The 24,688-nt window shown below is 40.8% G+C and overlaps 1 protein-coding gene across 1 annotated transcript in view; it reads right to left on the minus strand.

Moving 5' to 3' along the window:
* Nucleotides 1-24,688, minus strand: part of NELL1 (NEL-like 1 (chicken)) — a 603,019-nt gene that overhangs the window by 304,125 nt on the left and 274,206 nt on the right. The window contains exons 11-12 of the mRNA XM_011965414.1: nucleotides 23,541-23,614; nucleotides 12,398-12,497 (exon numbers count right to left, since the gene is read on the minus strand). Coding sequence (XP_011820804.1) covers nucleotides 12,398-12,497; nucleotides 23,541-23,614 — 174 coding nt within the window. The remainder of the gene's footprint in view (nucleotides 1-12,397; nucleotides 12,498-23,540; nucleotides 23,615-24,688) is intronic.

The following is a 24,688-nucleotide window of genomic DNA, read 5'->3' on the forward strand; positions in this document are numbered from 1 at the left end:
AGTTCATCACTCCCTTGCAGCTTTTTATAGCTTTACTACATATTTGTGTTTATGCCTAAACAATATACCATTTAGCTTTGCCCATTTTAAACTTCATATAAGGGAAATCATACCATACATATCTTCTATGGTATGTTTTTTAAAAAAATAGTTTATATCCATAGGTTTCCAGGGAACAGATGGTGTCTGGTTACATAAGTTCTTTAGTGGTGATTTGTGAGATTTTGGCGCACCCATCACCTGAGTAGTATACTCTGCATCCTATTTGTAGTCTTTTCTCTCTCAACCCCATGCCCCTTTCCCCCTAACTTCCTAAAGTCCATTATGTCATTCTTATACCTTTGCATCCTCATAGCTTAACTCCCACTTTTGAACGTGAACATATGGTTGGTTTTCTATTCCTGGGTTACTTCACTTAGAATAAAGGTCTCCAATCTCATCTAGGTTGCTGTGAATAACATTAATTCATTCCTTTTTATTGCTGAGTAGTATTCCATCATCTATATCAGTTTCTTTATCCACTCACTGACTGATGGGCATTTGGGTTGGTTCTACATCTTTGCAATTGTGAACTGTGCTGCTATCAACATGCATGTGCAAGTATCTTTGTCGTATAATGAGTTCTTTTCCTCTGGGTAGACACCCAGTAGTGGGATTGCTGGATCAAACTCTACTTTCAGTTCTACTTTTAGTTCTTTCAGGAATCTCCACACTGTTTTTCATGGTGGTTGTGCTAGTTTACATTTCCACCAGCAGTGTAGAAGTGCTCCCTGTTCACCACATCCACGCCACATCCATTTTATTTTTATTATACTATGGTGTGCTTTTCTCTATTCATCCATGTGAATGCCTTTAGCTATGGGTTCATTCATTCAACAAAAGATTTAGAATAGTATATAAACTTAGTTGACAAAGCAGGAGGATCAGCACCAATTTTGAAAGACTTTCCAGTGAGTAAAATGCCATCAGACAGTACTTTTAAACACACTGGGAAACAAAAATAATTTGTGTGACTCACTTATTGCAATATTTGCTTCATGGCCATAGTCTGGAACCGAATCCATAATATCTCTGGGGTATGCCTATACTATAGATGGACATTTGAGCTATTTGCAGGTTTTCATTGACAAACGAAGCTGCTAAAAACATTCTTAAACATGCTTCCTGGGGCATACTCTTTAGCCTCGTATTCAACATTTTCTTTGCTTAACATTCTTTCTTGTTCCCTGCTACTTCTTCAAAGAAATTTTTCTTCCTAATATAGCCTTCAGAAGTTCCTACAGAATCTTTTGATAGTGACTCTGCTCAATTTCCATCCGTCTAAATGTGTCTTTAGACTATCTTCATACTTAAAAAATAGTTTTACTGAGTATAGTTATTTTATCTCAACATTTTGAAAATGTCATTCCATGTTTTCTGGCTTCTATTATTGCTGCTGAGTCACTTATTAATCTAATAGTCATTCCTTTATATGTGGTAACCCTTTTCTCTGTGGATGCTTTTAAGATCTTTATTTGTGCATTAGGTTGGGTTTTATTGTTATTTTGAGACAGAGTCTCACTCTGTTGCCCAGGCTGGAGTGCAGTAGTACAATCATTGTTCTTTGCAGCCTCAGCCTCGTGGGCTAAAGTGATCCTCCCACCTCGGCAACTGAGTAGCTGGGACTACAGGTGTGTGCCACCAGGCCCAACTAATTTTGTTTTGTTTTGTTTTGTTTTGTTTTGCAAGATGAAGTCTCACTCTGTTGCCCAGGCTTGTCTCAAACTCCTAGGCTCAAGCGATTTCCCCACCCTCTCCGCCTCCCAAAGTCCTAGGATTGCAGGCATGAGCCACCACACCCAGCCTGATTGGGGTTTGTTTGTTTTATATTTTTTCAGTTTTAATCTAAGGTATGTAGGTATAAATGTATTTGTATTTAAGATTTGGGGGGATTCTTGAATCTGAAAAATGATGAAATCTTTTATCATTTTGGAAAATTCTTAGATATTCTCTTTTCAAACATTCCCTTTCCACGTTTTTCTCCATTTTGTCTTTGTGGACTTCCAATTAGATAAATGTTCTTTCTTCTCAAGCTCTCATCTATGTTACTTAGACTTGCTTTCATATCTTCTGTTTCTTTTTCTTTATGCTGAATTCTGTATCACTTCCAGATGTATCTATCAGTTAATTCTGTCTTGAGCTGTGTCATATTCTCTTTCAGTCACCCACATCATTTTTAATTTCACTTGCTGTATTTTTATTTTTAGAATCCTATTTCATTATTTTTCAATCTGCTTAGTCAAATTTGATAGTCTCTTATTCTTTCATTTTTTAAATTTCCTTTTTAAAAAAATTCTTTAAACATGTTACATATAAATATTTTATATTGATAATTCTAATATCTTCAGGCTTTGTGCATCTACTTTTGCCATTTGTTGTTTATGCTGAGTAGCATGCATGATGGCTTATTCTCTTGTGCTTTGAGTGATTCTTCTATCTGTAAGCTCATATTTTTTGGAATTTAATCTGTGAGAATTATTTGAGGTTTTGGTTTTTAAACTGCATTTCTTTGGAGAGGATTTGTGTTTCCTTCTGTCAGGGGTCTGAGTGAACTGTCAACCCAAGATGACTTTCAACTACATTTTTGTCTTAGGGCTTGAAGACTGAGTCACACAAGTGGAATAAAGTCCAGCCCTAAGCTTTCAGGAATACAAGATTTTCTCCTGTAGACCTCCATCTAGAGTCAAGACTGACAGGCAAGTCTCCTTGTACAGAGTGGATTTTTCCTAGTTCACCCATGGAGGGATTCATCCTTTAAGGTTCTTGACTTATGTTTCTCATACTCGCCCCAGGCTGTCTCCTGTCTGCTTACACAGTGTCCATTAGAAGCCAGATTTTAAACCACCAGAGACTAGAAATTGCACCCAGGGCAAATGCCAACTCCACTGTACTTGCTTATTTCAACGGAATCACTCTCTTTCTATATTCTGGTCTCCAGTTGTTTTTTCCCCCTTACTGCCATTGCCACCAAATGTTATGAAAATTATGCAGCATTTTAGGTGAACTAGAAGGAATAGGTAACATCTACCATAAAATTTGCGAAGTTCAAATATGATAAAGTATATAAAGATGCTTTATCATCCTTAAATCAGGACTTTTAGTAAACAATAATTATGCTCTATCACATACTGTGATCTCATAGAAAACAATGGATCTAGAAGTCAGGAGATCTAATTTAAAATTTAGGGTCTGCAGCTAACAAACAGTATAAATCACTTTGCTTTTCTAGGTATGTATATGGGGAATGGATGAAATTAGTAATTTTTAAACTGTGCTCCTCAGGGCTCTAGGCACAGATGAGTTGTTACACAGGGTTCAACTCTGTCTCTGATTCAAATAGAATAGTTACGCTTTTATATTTTTGACACATTGATCATGGGGTTTTTTTTTGTTTTTTTTTGTTGTTGTTGTTGTTTTTGTTTATTTGAGACAAAGTCTCACTCTGTCACCCAAGCTGGAGTGAAGTGGCATGATATCAGCTCATTGCAAACTCCACCTCCTGGGTTCAAGCAGTTCTCCTCCCTCAGCCTCCCAAGTAGCTGGAACTATAGGTGCACACCACCACACCCAGCTAATTTTTGTATTTTTAGTAGAGATGGAGTTTCACTATGTTGGCCAGGCTGGTCTCTAACTCCTGACCTCGTGATCCACCTGCCTTGGACTCCCAAAGTGCTGGGATTACAAGTGTGAGCCACTGCTCCCGGCCCATATTGATCATGTTAGTGACAGTTTCTGGCTTAAAAATACGGAAATCACTCCACGAGATAAAGTCAAGTTAATTCCTTTCAGTGATAACATTCTAGAACTATTTTTCTTTGAAATAAAATTTTAAACCAACAATATTTGGAGAATTTTTACTCTGAAAGATAATAATATTGTTATTAAATGATAAATTTCATGCACCTATAATATGCCTGGCACGCTAGATGTTTTAAATGGGAATAATAATATACACCTTTTAATATGTTGTTGAGAAAGTTAAATGGGCTAATCGGTGTGAGGCACTTGAAACAGTTCCTTATACCTACTAAAGAGGTCAATCAATGGTGGCCACTAATAATGATGATGATATTTTTAACAATGATGACTAAAGTTCAAAATAACTTAATGTTGTTATCCTCAACTTCAAGATAAAAAGTACAAATTCACGAACCTCTAGGTAGTAAGTGGAGATGCCAGGGTTCTAAATTAGGTCTGGCTAACTCCAAAGCCCATGTGCTTCTCACTACGTCATATATCCTCCCAGATAGCAAAACCTAGTGATGAAAAGTGAAAGAGGCAGCCACTCCTTGGGACATTAGAGAGTAGATGCATAGGCCTAGATGAGTTACATCCAGCCTCACTACTTACGACCTGTTAACTGGTGACTGCCTCAGTCAAAAATCAGAGCAAGAGTCTAACTGGCTGGAAATCTGAAACCTCTGACAGTTGACAACACTTCTATAAGGGCTTGAGAGGCTTACAATAATCATTACAACTAGCAGTGCTTGATGTTTTTCCTACCAAAGGGGTACTTTTAGGCATCACGTGTCTCTCTTCCAAAGGAAGAGCCTGGACTTCACTTCCCATGTCTGAATTGATCAAGAATTAAATCAAATGGTCACATTTTCCTTCATTAGGAAGCTTGATTCAATGGCACATGTGCATCCGTTATCACACATATTCCTTGTCTGTGTTTCTTTTCTCTTTTTTTCCAGGAGACTTTAACTGTCCTTTTCTTTCCACATGCGTCTGACAGCCTGGAACAAAGCCTTTCAAACAGTGTTGATTTTCCAATGCATATGTTTCTATTAAGCATGTACGATGTCAAATCACAATGCCAGGAGTTGAGTAAATTGTATTTCAAGGACAGTGAAGGGCCGGTGAGACAAACTGACCTTCAAGTCAAATCCACTTTGATTATGCGTAACCATTCTTCAAGTCAAATCCACTTTGATTATGCCTAACCATTCTTCTCAAAAATGTGTTTTTTAAATTAATGGAGGCCTTTATTCAAGTAATATTCATTCCAAGCCCACTTACCTTTCTGCACAAGTGAGTGAATAATCATTCACTCAATATTTATGGGGCCTCTACTCTGTGGGCTGCAGCAGTACATAATTATCTGCAGACACTTCAAAGATGTTTAAGATATTCTCTGCCCACAGGGAAATTACAATCCCTAAGGGGCAATAAACCACATATGGCCTCCATCAAGGCAATCTTTGTTAAGTCAGATGTGAGCAGGAAAAAATGTCATAATGTTTCAGAGAAGGATAAATCACTTCAAGATAACAAAAAACTATAATAGGTAGAAACTTGAGAGGAGCAGGACCCGGATCCTAGTGGGAGAAATGGAATGCCAACCAAAGAAGAAGAAGAAGAAGAAGGAGTAGGTTTGGAGAATCTCAAATAATCTGCTACAGAAGTAACAACAGCAATAATTAACATTTATTGAACACATACCATATGCTAGGCACTTGACTAAGTGTTTTACATGCATTATCCCATTTAATCTTATAACAATTATATGAAGCTGAATTATTATTCCCATTTTACAGATGTGACAACTGAAGTTAGAGGAAGGTGGTGCACTTGTGGAAGGTACAGAGCCATAGTCTGACTGAGGCTGGAGTACTTAATTACTGTCCTGTTCCACTGTCCTCTTAAGAACAACAAATTTTAAGCACCTAGCACATGTGCAGGCATTAAACCAGACAATAGGAATATAGCAAAAAATACCATAAACACGTCCTCATTCATCCTACATTCTAGCAGGGGTGACTGACTTTGAACACTGGGTTCCAAGGGGATATTATGATGGAGAGGGGCAGGGTGCTCCAGGAATGTATGCAGAGAAGAAACCTAACACAATGTTTTAAAGAAGAGATTTGAAGGATGAGTGAGGTTGGCTGTACAAAGAGTAAGAGTCCCAAATGCTTAGAGAAGCATGTGCCCATGATATGTACAAAGAAATTAATGAAAGAAAATGTAAATGTTGGGGTCACACTTTCTCCTCTGGTTGAAAGCAGCCTAAAATTTGGATGCCGTGGTGGTCTTGTATCGAGTTCTGTTGCCATGAATGACCAGTAACACTAGCAAAATGATTTACTTTCATTAAATTCATTAGCCTAATCTGCATATAATAAGCTCTGCCTATTACACTGAGGCCCTCCACACTGCCACTCTCCAAATCCCACTCTATATTGTTTATAATTATCGAGGAACCATCACTGATTCTGCTTCATCTCTTGGTTTTGCAGCCAATGACAGACACATCGTTATGATTCACTACTGTAACTTCTTCCACAACAAGGAATAAATGGGTCACTAATAGTTCCTCAATCTCTTGTCCCTAAAATATACCCCAGCAGGTCACGCAGGTTGCCTTTGAAATTATATACCTGGACAATCTAAAAGTGCACTCCAGAGTCCTCTATTCTAAAATCTCAGAACATCAATATCTCTCACATTCACTACTTCTTACCCAACCTTGAAATTCATATAAGGAGCAATGGTATAGTGAGGGCAGCATATTCCATGTGCCTCAGACACATAGAGTCAGGTCCACTCACAGACTGGTTAAGAAGGATGGCTGAAAGGTCTTTATGAGAACTGGATGCCTTTATGTACTCCACAAGCAACACACAAAACACAGGAGAAGCCTGGGCCCTTGAGAGTGAGAACATTCCTTAAGCTTTTGTGGACAGAAGGTAGGGCCATTAGAACAGGCCTAATAGAGACTGAACTCTCAACTCTCACAGGTTCTAGCTTAGAAAGCAATTGGTTTCTTCTACAGTAGTCAACATTTAAGGGTCTTTCCTTAAGGTCTGAGGCAGCCTAGCCTTAGTGTCAGGTTTCCTCTCTGGGAAAATGTGCCTACTTCTGGAAGCCTCATAGGCCTTGATCCACTGTAGCACTTTTAGGGCCATGAATTCATGTACTCACTGAGACTGTCCTCTGTCCCCAGCCCCAACAGTTGAGCATATAGCCCTGTCTTTCCAGTCCACTTTAGCCTACGGTTGCTGGGATTTTGATCAGATCTCATCTATCAATATGCAGAGGAACTGGTCCATCTGTGAACTGCCAGTTCCTCTATTTAGGCACTAGTTTACACTCTCATTAAGTGACTTTTTCTCAGGTCTCTTTTCTTCTCAAATTGCCTGAAATCCTCTCTCTAAAACCATTTCAATTATAAATTCACCCAAAACAATGAGGAAGACCGGGTGGGGGGGAAATCATTTGATGCCAAGACTTTGGGAGGGTTTAATCAAAGGGCATAAAATCTTGAACAGTACAAATAATCTCAGCTAATTTCCATCCAGGCCAGATGACAAGGCAAGTAAGCCTGAATTAAAATTACAGATAAATGCATTTGGAACAGATGTCGGAAAGAACTTTTTCCCAATACTAGAAGTCATAAAAATGCAGCAAAACCCTCCAACGTCATTGGCGACATTGAAGATACAATTAGAGCTGATTACGAGGGGAATAAAACCCTGAGGAGTATGTTAAGAATTTCGGGATGGGTCAAATGATGGGTCTGTTTTCCTGGAGTGGTCCTGCAAATACATGGTCAATATTGTTGACCTTTTTTTTTTTTTTTTCATCCTTTAACTGAGAGCACCAGAAATTCATGAGCAATCTTTTTCTGCTGGGTCTACATTGATGCTTTTATTACTTCTTCCCAGGCAGGAGCCTAGATGTTATTCCAGTGCACACTCCCCTTCTCCACCTAATGGCCTCACACTTCAAGTGGGCAGGCTCCTGCTACAGCCATTACCTCAAGGTAAAGAGGAGGGTAAATGAATTTCATGTTGCCAGCACAAACTGTCCTGAGGTATCAGAGAAAAGCTGCAGTGGTGATTAAGGCTGTTCGGGTGGTGCTGTTGTGTGACTGAGACCATGAGTCCAACGAACTGCAAAGCGGCCTCTCCCTGCCAGCATCCATCACCTTGATTCCCTTTGCATGTTTCTTTCCTAGCAATTCTATAGTTCTTCTCCTATGGGTGTCCCAGCTGCTCCAATAGCCCTGTGGATTAAACTGCCCATTGACTTCGTTATGTTCATTTTTCCCTAAAGGACAAGGGAATTAGTTACAGCGTCTGCCATGACACAAAATTTGAAGAGAGAAGGTACCTGAGCCCCTAGCTTGGAGACCAGTTTGTTGATACAGTGAAAACCATAAGTCAGTCAGAACTTGTTCTTATTAACTTTAAAGTCCTAGGTTTCATTCAAACAAAGAAAAAAATCAAATGTAAAGATGTAGCCTGTATCTTCCATCTTGATTACTCAATAAAAGGTGGCACGGAGGACAGTAACCATATAAGAAAATTGGGTAAGACTCAGTTAAAAAAAATTAACTTCATAATCAAGCTAGCAAGCTATAACTTGAGGAAATCAATTATAACTCAGCAAAATGGGTTTTAACCTTATTTCATTTGTAAAATATATAAAGCCTATCAGCTAGTGCTGAAAATAAGGTCATTCATTCATTAACATGACAATGACAGAAACATTCTATGTGGGTGGACCATATCTTCATCCCTACCTTGTCTCCTGTATTTAAATAATCAATTCATAAAATGTGATCATTAAAATAAACGTTATTTTTAAAAAGACTGGAGAGCCGCATGGATATTCTATAATTAAGCAAATTGAGATCAGCAGCAAAATCCACTCTCTGGAAGCTGTCTCAAATTCCCAGTCTAAGCCTCCCCAGGTAAGGCGGCTCATCAGAGTCCTAAAGAAAATAAACCTTGGAAGACTTCAAATGCTCCAGGCAGGCATGAGAAAGGTTTTGACTTAGACTTCTGAGGAATGATACTGTATTGGGTAATTTCCCTCAGACTAATGACCGGATGGTCACAGTAAGAGAGAGATGATAAATATGCTAATTGAAAGGCCTTCGGTGCAGGTATTGAAAGGCCATGGCCACTTTGGTTTTTGTAATCAACAACATCAGGATGGCAGAGGCAGTACAGCTATAGCATACCACAGAGCTCATTCCCTAAAAGATGCGCCTCAGCTCATCTCGGTCCCACCTCTCTGCAAACGATGCTGCCAGCCAGTCTGTGGACAATCAGTCCACAGAGCAAACGATGCTGCCTCTCCATATGCAGGATACAAATTACTTTACATAGAAATCGAGTGTTTCTCACCTTTTCATTACTTTCAGTTTCAGAGAAGGGGAGGAGGCAAGAAGAACTGAATAATTTGCTTTAGAAGTCCACTGGGCTTTCCAGGTCTTGTCAGAACAGTAATTGTCCAACCCCCTCCTCCTCTTGTGAGTCCACTCAGAAATGTAGAGGAAAAGGCAAAAATCAAACAGAAGATAAAGAGCAAAAGTATTTCTCACAAAATTGTGAGAGACGATTATGTTACTTTTAAAGATGGAATTAAGAGATATGGAGCCAAATTCACGGGGGGGCTTAGTTCAAGATGACAGACTTTTGAACTCATCTGCATTGTTCTTTGTTAATTGTCATTTAAATTGTAGGGTTTCATGAAAAAGAGACATCTCACTATCCAGATAAATATGCCTTTCATTTCCTGATTGCCTGATGGGCAGAGCAGGCCCTAGCATGTGGACAAGTGGGCTGGATGTTCTGGGATTCTCTCTGCTACGGATCAGCAAGAAGGAAGGTCATGACAGTAGATGTTTCTGAAAAGGGCCTCAGTCAACAATGCTGCCTCCTTTACTGATTCTGAGATGGGAGTAGTACGGAAGAAATCCAAATGGTTAATTCACCTACCTCCTGCGAAAAGACCCTCCCACCATGTCTTTTCTGAAGACATGCTCTAGTTCCTGTCCAAATGTAGAGCAGTCAAAGAGCATCAAATAACTTTCTCACACACACATACCTCTGAAGAAAACCATTAGCTTCCAAATAAAAGAGCTGACTGTTTCCTGGCTGAGAAGGAACTGGGTATGAAAAAGAAAGCTCTTGATTTCATAGATGGGCCCTGCCTAAGGTCAAATCTATGAGGTCTTCCTCCTGCCTCCCACTCTTCCCTCAAAGCTGAGTCAGGTTTGGTAAACGCCACTGCTTGCTAGCAATGGGAATCCTGCACGTCTGCTTCTTGTCAATGGGATGTCACATCTCTCAGCATCTTCATTGGTAACGGACACATTGCAGACAAGTGCTAACAGAAGCAGTGGCACCTGTTCTATTGCAAATTGGGTCAGGGTAATGAAATCCCTCCTGAATTTCTGTGGCCTAATCAATGATTCTGCTCTAATGAAACCATAAATCAGAAAGGATTTACATAAACTGAGTCTCACTTGGCACCCCAACAAATAGCAAGTGATGGATTTTGCATTAAATTATAAGACCTACCTAACCATTTTATTGGCTACCAATAAATGCATCACTCTGAAAATTCCACTCAATCTTTAGGTATTTCTAAAGCATACCAGCTGCAGATAAGCTTATAACCATGAAAGCAGATTCCAGGAAGATATTCTGATGTCATAGTTAGCCTATCACTAATTCTAAGGGCCATTTCTGGCTATCAACATACTAAATTTTCCTAAGAATTTTACCAAAGCCCAGAGCTCTCATGACCAAGCACAGAAAGCCTAAGCTGAAAACATGCAATGGTGAAATATACAACACTTTCATATACCAGAAGGTGCTAAGGGAGGGGTCAACAATTACAGGCTGCCACCTGTTTTTGTAAATAAAGTTTCATTGGAACATGGTCACACCCATTCATATACCTATGGTCTGTGTTGCTTTCTTGCTAACTTTCTTCTGTTAGTTGTAACAGAAACCTCTTATCGGCAAAGCCAGAAATATTTACTTTGTAACCCTTTATAAAGAAGTTTTGCCACCCCTCTGCTACAGAAAAGATAGGAAAAAAAGCAAAATATGAGGTTACCTGAGCTAAACTGCTATGCTGCTGGGATCTCCTTAACTCTGGAAGCTTCAAAGCTCAAATTAAAAGAATACCACTTACTGGGTATTTGAGAATCTGAAGTATTTATGGTAGGTATAGTTTTAAAATAATACCTATGAGTTTAGCTGGATTTTTTAAAAGGTTTTGAACAAATCCTAGGTTCTCCTAATTCATCTAATTCTGCTTGGGTGAGAAGCTGCGGAGAGGAAGTGATACTTGAGCTGGGTTTTAAGACATAAGAATCAGTTTAAGAGGCCATGAAGGGAAAGGGCGGGGGGAGGGAATATGAAAAGAATTTGGTTAATGGGTACAAAAATACAGTTAGATAAAAGGAATTTATTGAATAGTATAATCAGGTAATTATACTTAACAATTAACTATTCTCTTTTTCAAAATAGAAGAATTATAACACAAAGAAAAGATCCCAACACAAAGAAAAGATCAATTTTGAGGTGATGGATATCTCAATTGCCCTGATTTGATTATTACACATTGTATATATGTATCAAAAGGTCACCTGTACACCCAAAATATGCACAACTATTATATAACAATTGAAAAATAAAAATAGGCTGGGCATGGTGGCTCATGCCTGTACTCCCTACACATTGGGAGGCCAAGACAGGAGAATTGATTGAGGCCACGAGTTCAAGGGCAGCTTGGGCAACATAGCAAGACCCAGTCTCTAAAAATAAATAAATAAATAAATAATTAGTTGGGTGTGATGGTGCATGCCTGTAGTCCCAGCTACTCAGCAGGCTGAGGCAGGAGGACTGCTTGGGCCCAGGAGTTCAAGGTTACAATGAGCTACGATCGTACCACTGCACTCCAGCCTGAGTGACAGAGCGAGACTCTATCTCTAAACTATTACTAATAATAAATAAAAATTTAAATAAATTTAGGGATGAAGGAAATTCCAGGAAGATGAAGCAAAACCATTTTTGCCCAATAATTAATTAGCAACCACGTGTTATTTATCTGATGCATTTTTCCTTGCAGGGAGTAAAAATGTTGTATAAAAATCTAACCTATAAGTAAGGATTCACCACACATCATTCTCTATCAGAGTATGGGAACTGGCCCAACAGACGGAGCTGAAAAGAATGCTTCCCAATCTCACTCATGAGAAAAATGTAATAATGATGATAATGATTATTATTATAAGAATTATCATTAGCATTATTATAGGAACCATCATTTATTGAACATGTGTCACATGCTAGGCATGATGGTAGGTGCTTATGCATTATCCCATTTAATCTTCACAGTATATAATTAAGTAGATACTATTATTATACTCATTTTACAATTGAGGAGACTATGACTGAGAGAGGTAAATAGGATATGCACCTTTTTAAGGAGCAGCTCAGAGTTTTGGGCCCATGTTATTATCATCACACTATTCATTAAACTCTCATGACCCCCAAGGCCAGCCCCAGCCTCACTCCAAGCATGGCCCACCACCAAGCCCACTTACCTCTACAGACACGGCAGCACTGATTCTCGGGAAGAATGTGATCCTTTTCTGAGCAGTTCAAAGGAGGACACATTTCCGTAATTTTTACCAAAACTCCACCCTGGAAGCCAAATATTAGGGAAAGAAAAAGATGTTCACATTTTTAGTCAATTGAACAAACTTATAATGTTCTTTGTTAATAGCCTGCAGTGATAACAACATATAATAATTAATACTCCCAGGGATTCCACTAAAAACGATAATGCCACAAATTAAATTAATGAGACCCCTGGAATATAAGGTAAATGTCCCTTTCTATATCCTAAAAGCCTCGAATTCAACAGTTTTGAAGTATCTTCTATGGAGCAGAAGGATTCTAACAGTAATGCACTGATAAAAGTTTAACAATCAACTCTTGGGCAGGTGAGGCCTAATTTATAACATTTCTTAATTTCTATGATGTAAATATTCCAGTGATGGCTGATTTTGAGCTATTAACATGGTATCACTCAAAGCAATGTTGGGAAGTTATGTATAATTGAGCTTATGTGAGCTCTGGCACACCCCTGGATAACAGGCATTGTGAATCCAATGATAGAGAGCATATCTTCCTTGCTCTTAATGAGTTCTCAGTTTGGATGGAAGGGGGAATAAAGCCTCATAAACTAGAAACCATAACACATACAGAACAGTAAGTCTAAAAAATATGCTCTAATAAAAGTATTATAATGTGTCATAGAATAATAATTAATTCTGCTCACGTTGGGAGAAATTATGAAGATGCCACATTTGGGGGAACTTGATTAGTGGAATAAAGGAAAAAGGGACTTTTCTGACAAAGAGAGCAGAAAAGAGCCAAGGCATGCAGGCAGGAAAGAACTGAAAGAGGACCAGTTAGATAAGACTAGATTTTCCCTAGATATAAAATCACTTACAATAACGTGTGTCATATTCAGAAGGTGAATCTTTATGACTTTACTTCATCCAAGGTCCTTTTGGTTGACATTACTAGCATCTGTATTAAGTTTGATGCCAATTTTTAAAAAATTATTCCATTAATTACTATTTTTTTAAATGGTGAGAGTCCCTTATTTTATCTAAAATATTTGCTTTTTCTCTCCCATTTTTAAGGGGATGCTTAAGTCAACCAAGAAGCAAGCTCAAGAGGAGGTGTCTCATTTAAGGCCAAAAGGTAGTTCCCAACATAGGTGGAAGAATAGGATGAAGGTGTACAGTCAAGAAGGATGCAGGAGAGAGTGAGTTTTCCATCTTCAAGAGACTGTCATCCCAGTGGTTCCACATTTCTCTGGTTTGGCAAGAACTCCCACTATATCAGGAATACCCATTCTTAAATTGGAACAGTAACACAATTGTATATGTCAAATATAAATTTCCAACTGCTCATCTTTTGGAATATTTGCACCACGGCTTCCTCTCCTTTCTCAGAATTTCCAGTCCAGACAGTCCAGTCTCTGGCATTCTTAGTGTCTTTTCTTCTCCTTTTATCTTTATTCCCAATCTTTCCCAAGGTAACTCTTAACTTTCTCCTGTCTTAGAATTGTCCCTAAGACCTGAGAATTGATCCTGCTATTCACTCTCTGCCCCACTTTGCAACTGCACTTCATTTTTATTCTTCAATCCAGACCATGATGGGTGGCATCTAACCTCAAAAATTATCTCCAGTCCTAAGGCAAGTGTCCCTACCCGATGTGCCTTACTTTCTACAACAGGGAAACAAACCAGTTATTACCAATCAATAGAAGTTAGTAATCTTACTATCAGCAATTAAATGTAGAGGAAATCACAATGCTGAATTACTTACCATTATTGCCTCTAAGTCTATCCTTCAATATTTAATATATTTATTGATGATCTGCTGCCTCCTGGCATAAATAAGACTGACTGACACTGTTGAATCCTTTTGTCAGTTCTATGCGCGCACCTCTAGGTTTATCAATGCTTTGCTGCAACTGATTCACCTCTGTCACTCTCAGAGCACTGCCCTTGGGCACTGGAGCGATTTTGCCCATGCAGAGAGTTACATGCAAGTTCTACAATTCCCACAGGTATGACCCAAAGCCAATGAATGAATAGTATGGGATATTCTTTACCTCAAAGAGATAAAGAATTCCACCCTAGAGATATTCTCTAGGGTAGAATGCATGCTCCAGAGCCCATGGTGGGATCATGGCATGTCTGACCTTTCATCTAAAATTGTACCTCTGCTCAGTTTCCTCGCCTTCTCCATCTGGCATTCCCCATACCCTCACTGGTTTCTCCTGGGGGCATTACCTTAATAAATCACTTGTACTGAAATCCTTAGCTCAGGGTCTGCTTCCGGGAGAACCCAAACTAAGACAATTAAAATAAATTTCACTCTTGCTGTCAAAAATCAAACAGTTAAAAGATTTTTCTCTAGGTGGTGAGATTCTGGAGTGATTCCCATTTTCTTCCTTACATTTTTACCTCTATATTCCAAATTGTATAAGTATATATTTTTGTAAAAACAAAATATTAAAAATGTTACTGAAGACTTTTTTAAAAATAATCATTCACAAGTCTTCTATTTTTATAAAAAGGGTTTGCTTTGCTGATTAAATCAGTCAACAATTCTAATCAACCTTTAACATATTTAATGAGTAAGATCATAATCCCAAATATTTAAACGGAGAAAAACCTTTTTGCATGAATTTGAAAATAATATGAACTGTGATTACAATTGCATAAGTGCCACCAAATCCATTTAGTCCAGCTACATAATTAGGCACAAACCTTTTACAGCTTTATTTTCAAAACTATCTCTGGTAAGAAGTACCTGATAATTAATATTTTAAGTCTTTCTGATTATGGTATGTTATTTTATGATCCCTGGAGTTCTGTGTTGGTGGAAAAAATATAATTCCTCTTTTCTTTCTCATTTAGAGTGGCTTGTCTCCATGTCATTGGTCAAATATATACACTTTCAAGTTCTGTACTAATCATTGAGCACTAACCTGAATTTCTAACAACATATAAAACTTACAACTTCAAGTCAAAAATTGTTGCTAGGATAAAGAAATTTTGCAGAAAAGCAATAATTGGGCAAAATTAATAAGACTTCTAGGAGAGTTTATTCATGGTGATTTAAAAAAAATTATGTTAATTCCTGGAAACACTTGGTGAAAATATTTGAAACAAGAGTTTGTTTTTTGTCTAATTGATGTTGCTGAAGCTTTAAAATGATCCCAGGAAAATGAAAATGGAGGGATCTCCAGGCATCCTTTTGCCAACTGAAGATCTCCATCTGAATGACAGAATATCAAAAATTATTTTAGCAATTATTTCCTCAATCCTCCCAAGGATAACACTTTCATAATACCATTTTAGATGCCTAAGAGAAAGTTTAATTTATTGCATACAACAGATTCCATAGAGCATTAGGGCTTACATCGTGAGAAAAACTGCCTAGGAGAAATAAGAGGCCCTTTGATCCCATACCCATTATCCTCACTCTCTGCTGACAATATCCATTAAATATGTCCCAAAGCTCTTCCATGGCCTTTTATAAATGCTACCTTTATCAAGGGAATCAATGGGCCATAGCCTGACCAATGTGATATTCTCAGATAAACTGAAAAGTGATCAATCAATCCTTCTCATTCTGCCCCTCTAAAATTCAGAAATGAGAATTATGTCCAAGTCAGTCTAACAATATCAGGAGTGGCAGTAGAGAGGCTAAGAGAGGAGGTTGTGGGGCCAAACCACCCAGGTTCTGATCCCAGCTGGTTCACTCACTACCTATGTGGCCTTGTTCTTCTGTGCCTTGATTTTCACATCTGGGTGTTACCTTCTGCACAGAATTATTATGAAGTTTCAATGAGATAAATATATTTTGTTGTTTTTTTTTTTTTTGGAAATGGAGTTTCGTTCTGTCAACAGGCTTGAGTGCAGTGGCGCGATCTCGGTTCACTGCCACCTCCGCCTCCCTGGTTCAAGTGATTCCCCTGCCTCAGCCTCCCAAGTAGTTGAGATTACAGGCACGCGCCACCATGTACGGCTTATTTTTTGTATTTCAGTAGAGACGAGGTTTCACCATGTTGACCAAGATGGTATCAATCTCCTGACCTTGTGATCCACCCACCTCGGCCTCCCAACGTGCTGAGCCCCACACCGGGCCGAGATAAATATGTTTTAAATGCTTTAAATTGTGCCTGGAAAATAATAAGTGCTCAAGTAATATTAAAAATTGTCGATAGCTCTTATATACAAAGTAACCAGTAAATAACTATAGAAAAGACAATAAATGGAAAAATAACTTTTTTGTACAGAATAAAATTATTCACACGCACTCACACATGCACACACACACACACACACACATACTTATGCAAGAGAATAATCAGTCTGCCCCAACTTCTTTCTAAATTATAAAAAAAAAAAAAAAAAAAAAAACAGTAAAAGATGAACCCAAGTGTGTAGAGCAACTGCAATGTGCCAGTAATAGTAGTAAGTGTTATTTAAATAAGCTGCCATTCAAATCTATGCCCATATCTTCTACAGGTCTCAAATGGTGTCTGCCTGGCTCTGCTTTCATAATAGACATTGAATCATAATAGTGACCCTTGCTAGAGTCACCCACAGCTTCCATTCAAAATGGAAAGGGATTTGCTAATTGTAAGTGTTATGGCTGATTCTGGTACCATCGCCACAGTGGGCAAAATTGCCTTTAACCATCCCAGCTTTCCCTGAAGTCGAAGACAAAAGCAAGAATTTTAGAATCCAACCTTTTTCCCTTCCTAGAAGTAAAACAATGTTCAGAGAGCACGGTATCTGTCTTAAATTCAAAGAGGACATGTATGGTCATATGGAATGACAAAAATAGCTCACATTTATTGAGGATGGTCTTTGTGGTAAGCACTGTACTAAGTTCTCCATGTGTTTTATCTCATTTAATCCACATGACATCCTTGTGTGACAACGTGCCACCTATAAGTTATTGACCACCCCACCTGCATCCCTACTCCCAGCCCTGGGAGCTTCCTTGTCAATCAAGAGATCATTAAAGCCCTTGCTATCACACCATCCTTGCCCCTGCCACAGAGTGGAGAGTCCCTACACCCAAATAAGTGCCACCAAATCCATTTAGTCCAGCTGAGAGGTGACAATGTGCTAGCAGCCCTCACTCACAGCACCTCCTCAGCCTCGGCATCCACTCTGGCCGCGCTTGAGGAGCCCTTCAGCCCACCAGGGCACCGTGGGAGCCCCTCTCCAGGCTGGCTGAAGCCAGAGCTGCCTCTCTCTGCTTGTGGGGAGGTGTGGAGGGAGAGGCACGGGCAGGAATCGGGCCACTGAGAGCTCCCCGGGGGCGCTGACACAGGCGCGGGCTCGGCCCCCCGGCACACGGAGCACAGTGAGGGGCTTAGCACCTGAGCCAGCAGCTGCTGAGGTTGGGCCGGGTCCCCCAGCAGTGCTGGCCTGCCGGCGCCACACTGGAATTCTCACTGGGCCTTAGCTGCCTCACCACAGGGCAGCGCTCCGGACCTGCAGCCCCCTATGTCTGAGCTCCTCCCGCTGTGGTGGGCTCCCCTGCCGCCTGAGCCTCCCTGACCAGCACTCCCCCTGCTCCGTGGTGCCTGGTCCCATGGACAGCCAGCCCAAGGGCTGAGGAGTGCGGGCATGGCTTGGGACTGGCGGGCAGCTCCACCTGCAGCCCCTGTGCAGGATCCACTGGGTGAAGCCAGCTGGGCTCCTGAACTGGATGGGGACTTGGAGAACTTTTGTATCTAGCCAGAGGATTGTATGTGCACCAATCAGCACTCTGTGTCTACCTCAGGGTTTGTAAATACACCAATCAGCACTCTGTGTCTAGCCCAAGGTTTATGAATACACCAATTGGTACTCTGTATCTAGCTAACCTAGTGGAGACTTGGAGGACTAGCACTCTGTTACTCTGTGTCTAGCTCAAGGATTGTAAATGCACCAATCAGCACTCTGTGTCTAGCTCAGGGTTTGTAAATACAGCAATCAGTACTCTGTGTCTAGCTCAAGGTTGGTAAACACACCAGTGGGTACTCTGCATCTGGCTAACTCTGTATCTAGCTAACCCAGTAACTCTGTGACTGGGTCTAGCTCAAGGATTGTAAATGCACCAATCAGCACTCGGCAAAATGGACCAATCGGCTCTCTGTAAAGTGGACCAATCAGCTCTCTGTAAAATGGACCAATCAGCAGGATGTAGGTGGGGGGGGGTGGTCAGATAAGGGAATAAAAGCAGGCTGCCACAGCCAGCCAGCTGCAATCCGTTTGGATGCCCTTCCACACCCTGGACGCTTTGTTCTTTCGCTCTTTGCAATAAATCTTGTTGCTGCCCACTCTTTGGGTCAATGCTGCCTTTACGAGCTGTAACACTCACTGCGAAGGTCTGCAGCTTCACTCTTGAATCCAATGAGACCATGAACCCACTGGGAAGAACGAACAACTCCAGACGTGCTGCCTTTAAGAGCTGTAACACTCACCATGAAGGTCTGCAGCTTCACTCCTGACAGCAAGACCACGAACCCACCAGAAGGAAGAAGCTCCAGACACATCTGAACGTCTGAAGGAACAAACTCCGAACACGCCATCTTTAAGAGCTGTAACACCCACCACGAGGGTCTGCGACTTCATTCTTGAAGTCAGAGAGACCAAGAACCCACCAATTCTGGACACACAGCTACATAATTAGGCACTGATACAGAGAGACCACCACACCTGTGTACCCACCAGACCACCTGGACTTGTGGAATCTCTGGCATTCCCAGCAGCAGCCAAGAGGGCAAAAATGGAAATTAAAATAGGGAGGTTCAAGGAAGCTAACCTTTAGGGTACAGTCTGGCCAATGAGAGAGAGAATATAGGGAAAGTCTTTCCTTCCTAGTCCTCCATAAAGAACAAAATTCAAGCTCTTCTTTGATTAGTATCTCCTTGAGTGCTTCTGCAAGTCTCTAAATGCCTCATTCTTTTCAATCTTTAAAATGCATTCCTGTCTGTTTTCCCAGAGGTGTGATGAAAAGAAAATGAAACAATGTAAGTAAGAGCACTTGCAAGGATGGTCTTTTCTGAGACACAGTGATTTCTGTCAGCTTGTCAGGAGATGCCTCCCAAAGCCAGCTGTGCCTTGTTGTGGGGTTCTGGCTTTTCTGCTATGCACCGTCTTGTACTTGCTCTCCTGCGTTTCCTTCCATACTTCCTTCTGTCTGTGCCTCACTCTTGCATTCCTAGGACTATACCCTTCCCCCTCCTCTATCCACCCCCATGACCACCAAAGAATAAATAAAGCATCAACACAAATACCTAGGCCTCAGGCTCTATTTTCTAGAAACCAGGATCAGATAGGTAAGAAGTGTTACTATTCTGACCAGTGTATCCCAGCTAATGTTAGGCAGAAAAGGGATGGGTTTGACAGTTCAACACAAGGCACTAGGCAAAATATTCCACATTCCTCCAGGGCTAGTGATTATGCCTGTAATTGTCTTCCATTATGTTGCAGTGGGAGTGGTGAGGTGAGAAAAAATACCGTGCAGGAGGAAGTAATAATCTAAAGTGATGTTCTCCAACCCAGCTCTTACTAGAACCCAATGGGGGAAAAGAACACAAGGAACTCTGAACTTCATTAACAATTAGGTAAAATTTCAGGATTTAAACCCAGGTCCACCTGACTGCAGATTTTGACCTTTCAACCACAATGCTACATTGTAAGAGTAATTAGACTCACCCTCTTACCCTCCAGAGGGAAGAAGTAAAGCCACTGGATAGAAGTTACAGGGGGGATAGATTTTCACCCAACTAAAGGAATTCTCTGATTCCTAATGTTTTTCAGCCATGGAAATCCACTAACCTATTAGGTTAGTAACTTCCCATTATGATACATTGGAGGTGGGTTTTGTTTTGTTTTGTTTTACTTTTTTTTGAAATGATGTCTCACTCTGTCGCCCAGGCTGGAGTGCAGTGGCACAATCTCAGCTCACTGCAACCTCCACCTCCTGGGTTCAAGCAATTCTCCTGCCTCCGCCTCCGGAGTAGCTGGGATTACAGGCATGCACCACCATGCCCGGCTAATTTTTGTATTTTTGGTAGAGACGGAGTTTCACCATGTTGCCCAGACTGGTCTTGAATTCCTGACCTCAGGTGATCCGTCCGCCTCAGCCTCCCAAAATGCTGGGATTACAGGCATGAGCCACCAGGCCTGGCTGGAGGTGGGTATTTTTAAGTAGAAAATTATATCACAAAGTCTTATTATGATAGCTGGTCTCCAAAGATGCCTGTCTACCTAATGAATCATGCCTCCTGGTATTCTTGCCCTTGTATTGTCTGCCTCTACAATAAATCTGGCCTGGGCCTACATAGCCTTTAGAATGTAGAAGAAATGATGTTCCAGTTTTGGAGACCAGGTTATAAGAAATATTGGTGCTTTCACCTTGGTCTTTGGAAAGTTTATTCTGGGAGAACCTGACCACCATGTGAGAAATCCCTGAGACCACCATGGTATAAAGAAGCCCAAGGGGCCAGGTGCACTGGCTTACGCCTGTAATCCCACCACTTTGGGAGGCCAAGGCAGGTGGATCACAAGGTTAGGAGTTCAAGACCAGCCTGGCCAACATGGTGAAACCCCATCTCTACTAAAAATACAAAAATTCGTTGGGCATGATGACGTGGCTGTAATTCCAGGTTCTCAGGAGGCTAAGGCAGGAGAATTGCTTGAACCCAGGAGGCAGAGGTTGCAGTGAGCCGAGATTGTGCTACTGCACTCCAGCTTGGGAGACAGAGCGAGACCCAGTATCAGAAAAGAAAAAGAAAAAAAAAAAAGCCAAAGGTAGACATGTCTAGGGGCTGCAGAGAACAAGGAACACTCACTCACACACACACACACACACACACACACACACACACACACACAGAGAGAGAGAGAGAGAGCACCAGAGACACAGAGAGAAATCTCTTTCTATTCATCTTTGCTGAGGTGCTAGACACAAAAATAAAATAGCCATCTTTGAGAGCCAGCCATGTCAAGCCTTCATAGGATTCCAGCTCCAGCAGCCATCGGATTGCAATTGCATGTGAGAACCCAAGTGAGAAGCATTAAGCTGAGCCCATTCAACCCATGCAACCACGAGAAATAATCATAAAATATAAGTTTTAGCCACTAAGTTTTAGAGTTTGTGTAGATAGCCAAAATACAATCAAACTCAACACATCTAAACCTGGTCTCATTTGCTCTTCATTCCCTCCTCACCCACAAAACATGTTCCTCCTCCTGAATGTCCCTCTTTCTGCATCAGTGTCTCCTCATCACCTAATGAAGAGAGCATTTATCACATTTTGGCTTCTTCTGATCCAGTCTCCCTTCCCATGAGTACACAGTGTTCTTGGGGAATGTTTTCTCCATTGCATGCAGTCTTAATGGGGTGGTAATTCCAGGTAACCAGCTCCTTACACAGAGGATAAAGGAGTCGAATTCTTCCCCATCCTGAACAATCAGAGCTTGGACATATGATCCAAACTTCACTAATCATATGTCCTCTCTCTGAACTTTAAATCTTGTATAAGTGACTCCAGGACAGTAGAAATGATTGAAAGTCACTCATCACAGCAGCAATGTGCTTGCCAGGATCCCCGCTAGTAGGCCATTGCTGTGGTTTCTGCTTCCTAACTTCTGGGACTCTGGTTTCTATCAAGTATCAAGCCTGGTCTCGACTTTTGAGGATTCTGCGAGTCCCCCAATATCATTTCAATAACATTGTCATTTTTACCTACGTTAGCCACGGGAGGTTTTGGCTACTTGGGAAAACAGAAACTGGTATTCCCTGCAAGTCTACCAGGAACCTGAACATCATCCGGGTTTCTCCTCCCCATCATATTAGCCTTCCCCAAACCCAATCACTCGAGTCCTTTCAATTCCAATTTTCAAACAGCTCTCGAATCTCCTTTCCTGTACATCTTCACTATCACTGCCTTCAATCATAACCTTAGGTGATTTCTTACAATTATTCAAATTAATCTGGTGCTCCTCCAATCACTCCTCCCATTGCAATCACAGTGACCTTTGGAAATGCATGGCTACTTGTAACACACACACACACACACACATACACACAGAGAGAGAGAGAGAGAGAGAGAGAGAGGAGAGAGCAAGCTTCAATGAACTCTCATCTCCATTAAGATCAGTCCAAACTAGTTCCATTCTCACCTGTTCTGTCTATCTGTCCAGGTTCATCTCTCATCACTCTCCCACATGTGCTCTAGAACTTCACCCAAGTCAAATTATTTGCAGGTCCCTAAGTAAAACCTGCTGTCTTTATTGCTTTAGGCATTTGTAAGTGCAATTCCTTTTGTTCGGAATGTGCCTTCTCCCTCATCTACCTAGGAAGCAATTATTGGTTAAGTAATCACTCACCCAAATACTTGCATGGCTGGCTCCCACACCTTACCCAGGGCTTTGTTCCAAACTTACATTTCAGAGAGGTCTTCTTAGTCCACCCATCCCCACCTCAGACCTCTCTATTCCTTCAGCCTACTTCATACTTTTATAGAATGTGGCTTTATATTATGTGTTTAATTCTTACTATCTCCCTCACTACTCTGCAAGTTCTATAAAGACAGTGACTATGTTTTGTTCACTGCTGTATATCCAGACACTATAATGCTGTCATATAGCATTTGCTTAATGCATATTTGTTGAATGATTATTGAATGAGATCTATGATTTTATACATCTTATTTCAAGTAATACATAGGATGGGCAGGCAAGAGAAAGAGGCATTTTTAACAGTATATCAGCCCTCTGGGAGTAGAATTAGTATTATCACAACTAGCATCGCAGACTGATTCCCCTAACGCCAACTCAAAACCTTTTCCCAGGGCCACCCACCAGCCTCCCTAACTAATAGTAGCTGTTAGTTCTTTCTCCTCTCACATCCTTGCCTTAATAGCTTCTTCCAAGGCTACCTGACCCACAGTTGACCACAAGCTAACCACATAAATGACAGTGGCTGGATCCTCCCCATCCTGTACTCCAGCCCACCGCAGAGAGTTCCACCCCTCAGGGACCTATCCAGGCCAATATGCCCCACTCAAGAACCTTATCTAAAGCCCACACATCTATCTATTCGTTTTCCAGAAGTGATAGGGACCATAAAATTAACACTTACTCGGCATTCCCGACAGCTCTTGGTTAAAATCCGCTGGCCTTCTGCAAGAACTTTTCCTCCATAGATACATTTTGCTGTAATAAAACATAAAAATGGGTCAGACAGTCCTGCTGTGCCACAAAATGACCTCAGAGGTACCTTCCAACTCCAACAGATTCCACAGAAACCTAGATTCTCTGCTTCTGAGCAATACAAATCTCTTTGTCTAAAGTGAAAGACATGGGGATTGTGTGGAGGATAACCCTTAAATCTCCCAGGCAGGCCTCATCATGATTGTGTTTGCCCAGCCTTTACAGCCAGGATATACAATTATTTCAATGTTACAGTTACCAAAGGAACTAGAGAATAAATTGATGTAGTAAGAAGCTAAAACAAGAAAGAACTGGTGGCAATCGCTGTGGAGTACAATTAGCAGTAGCTTTGATTCAGACACTCCAGCTAAAACAAACAACTGGGTGAAAGGGGACTCACAGATACTCCATTCCTCAGAACCTCAGCCACAATGGAGAAGGACACCGTTTCTTCTTCCTTGTGATCATGGGCGTGGGCGTGAGAAATACACATGAGACAAGTGAGAAATACCAGGAAAGCCTGTAAAGTGCTAGATCAATGCACTAGAGAGAATGCCTTTGGAAAGGTGAGTTTAAAAGGCTGCCAGGAAGGGCAGGGGGGTGAACTTGCAGAAAATTTCAAAGAGAAACATAAATGGAGCCCCTACCACTCAATTTAGATTGCACTGAAACTCATTTCTTGACTTAACTGGCTGACTCACTTTTAAGCAAGTACAGCTTATGTCAATTTGATATGATCCTAATATAACACCACCAAATTCTCCATCCACTTCAACAGGAAAAAAGCAGCAAATATCTGGTCACTCCCTCTCCTGCCCTGATGAGGACCCTTCTAGCCCCAGCTCTAGGAGGAACAGAAGCAATGATATGCACTCTAAGAGATCTCTCCCACTAATTCAGTGTTGGTCTTATAGAACCACCTCACCTTTCAGAACCCCTATATCTGTATCTGTTAAAAATGGGCTGATTAAATCTGGTGGTTTCCTAGTTATAAAATCCTCTGGTTTTCATGGGATGTTCATTCTTCATTCAAATAATATTTTAGTGTTACTAAAGGGCAGGCAACATGCTAACTGG

The sequence above is a fragment of the Mandrillus leucophaeus genome, unplaced genomic scaffold (assembly GCF_000951045.1).
Source record: "Mandrillus leucophaeus isolate KB7577 unplaced genomic scaffold, Mleu.le_1.0 Scaffold723, whole genome shotgun sequence".
NCBI classification, from domain to species: domain Eukaryota; kingdom Metazoa; phylum Chordata; class Mammalia; order Primates; family Cercopithecidae; genus Mandrillus; species Mandrillus leucophaeus.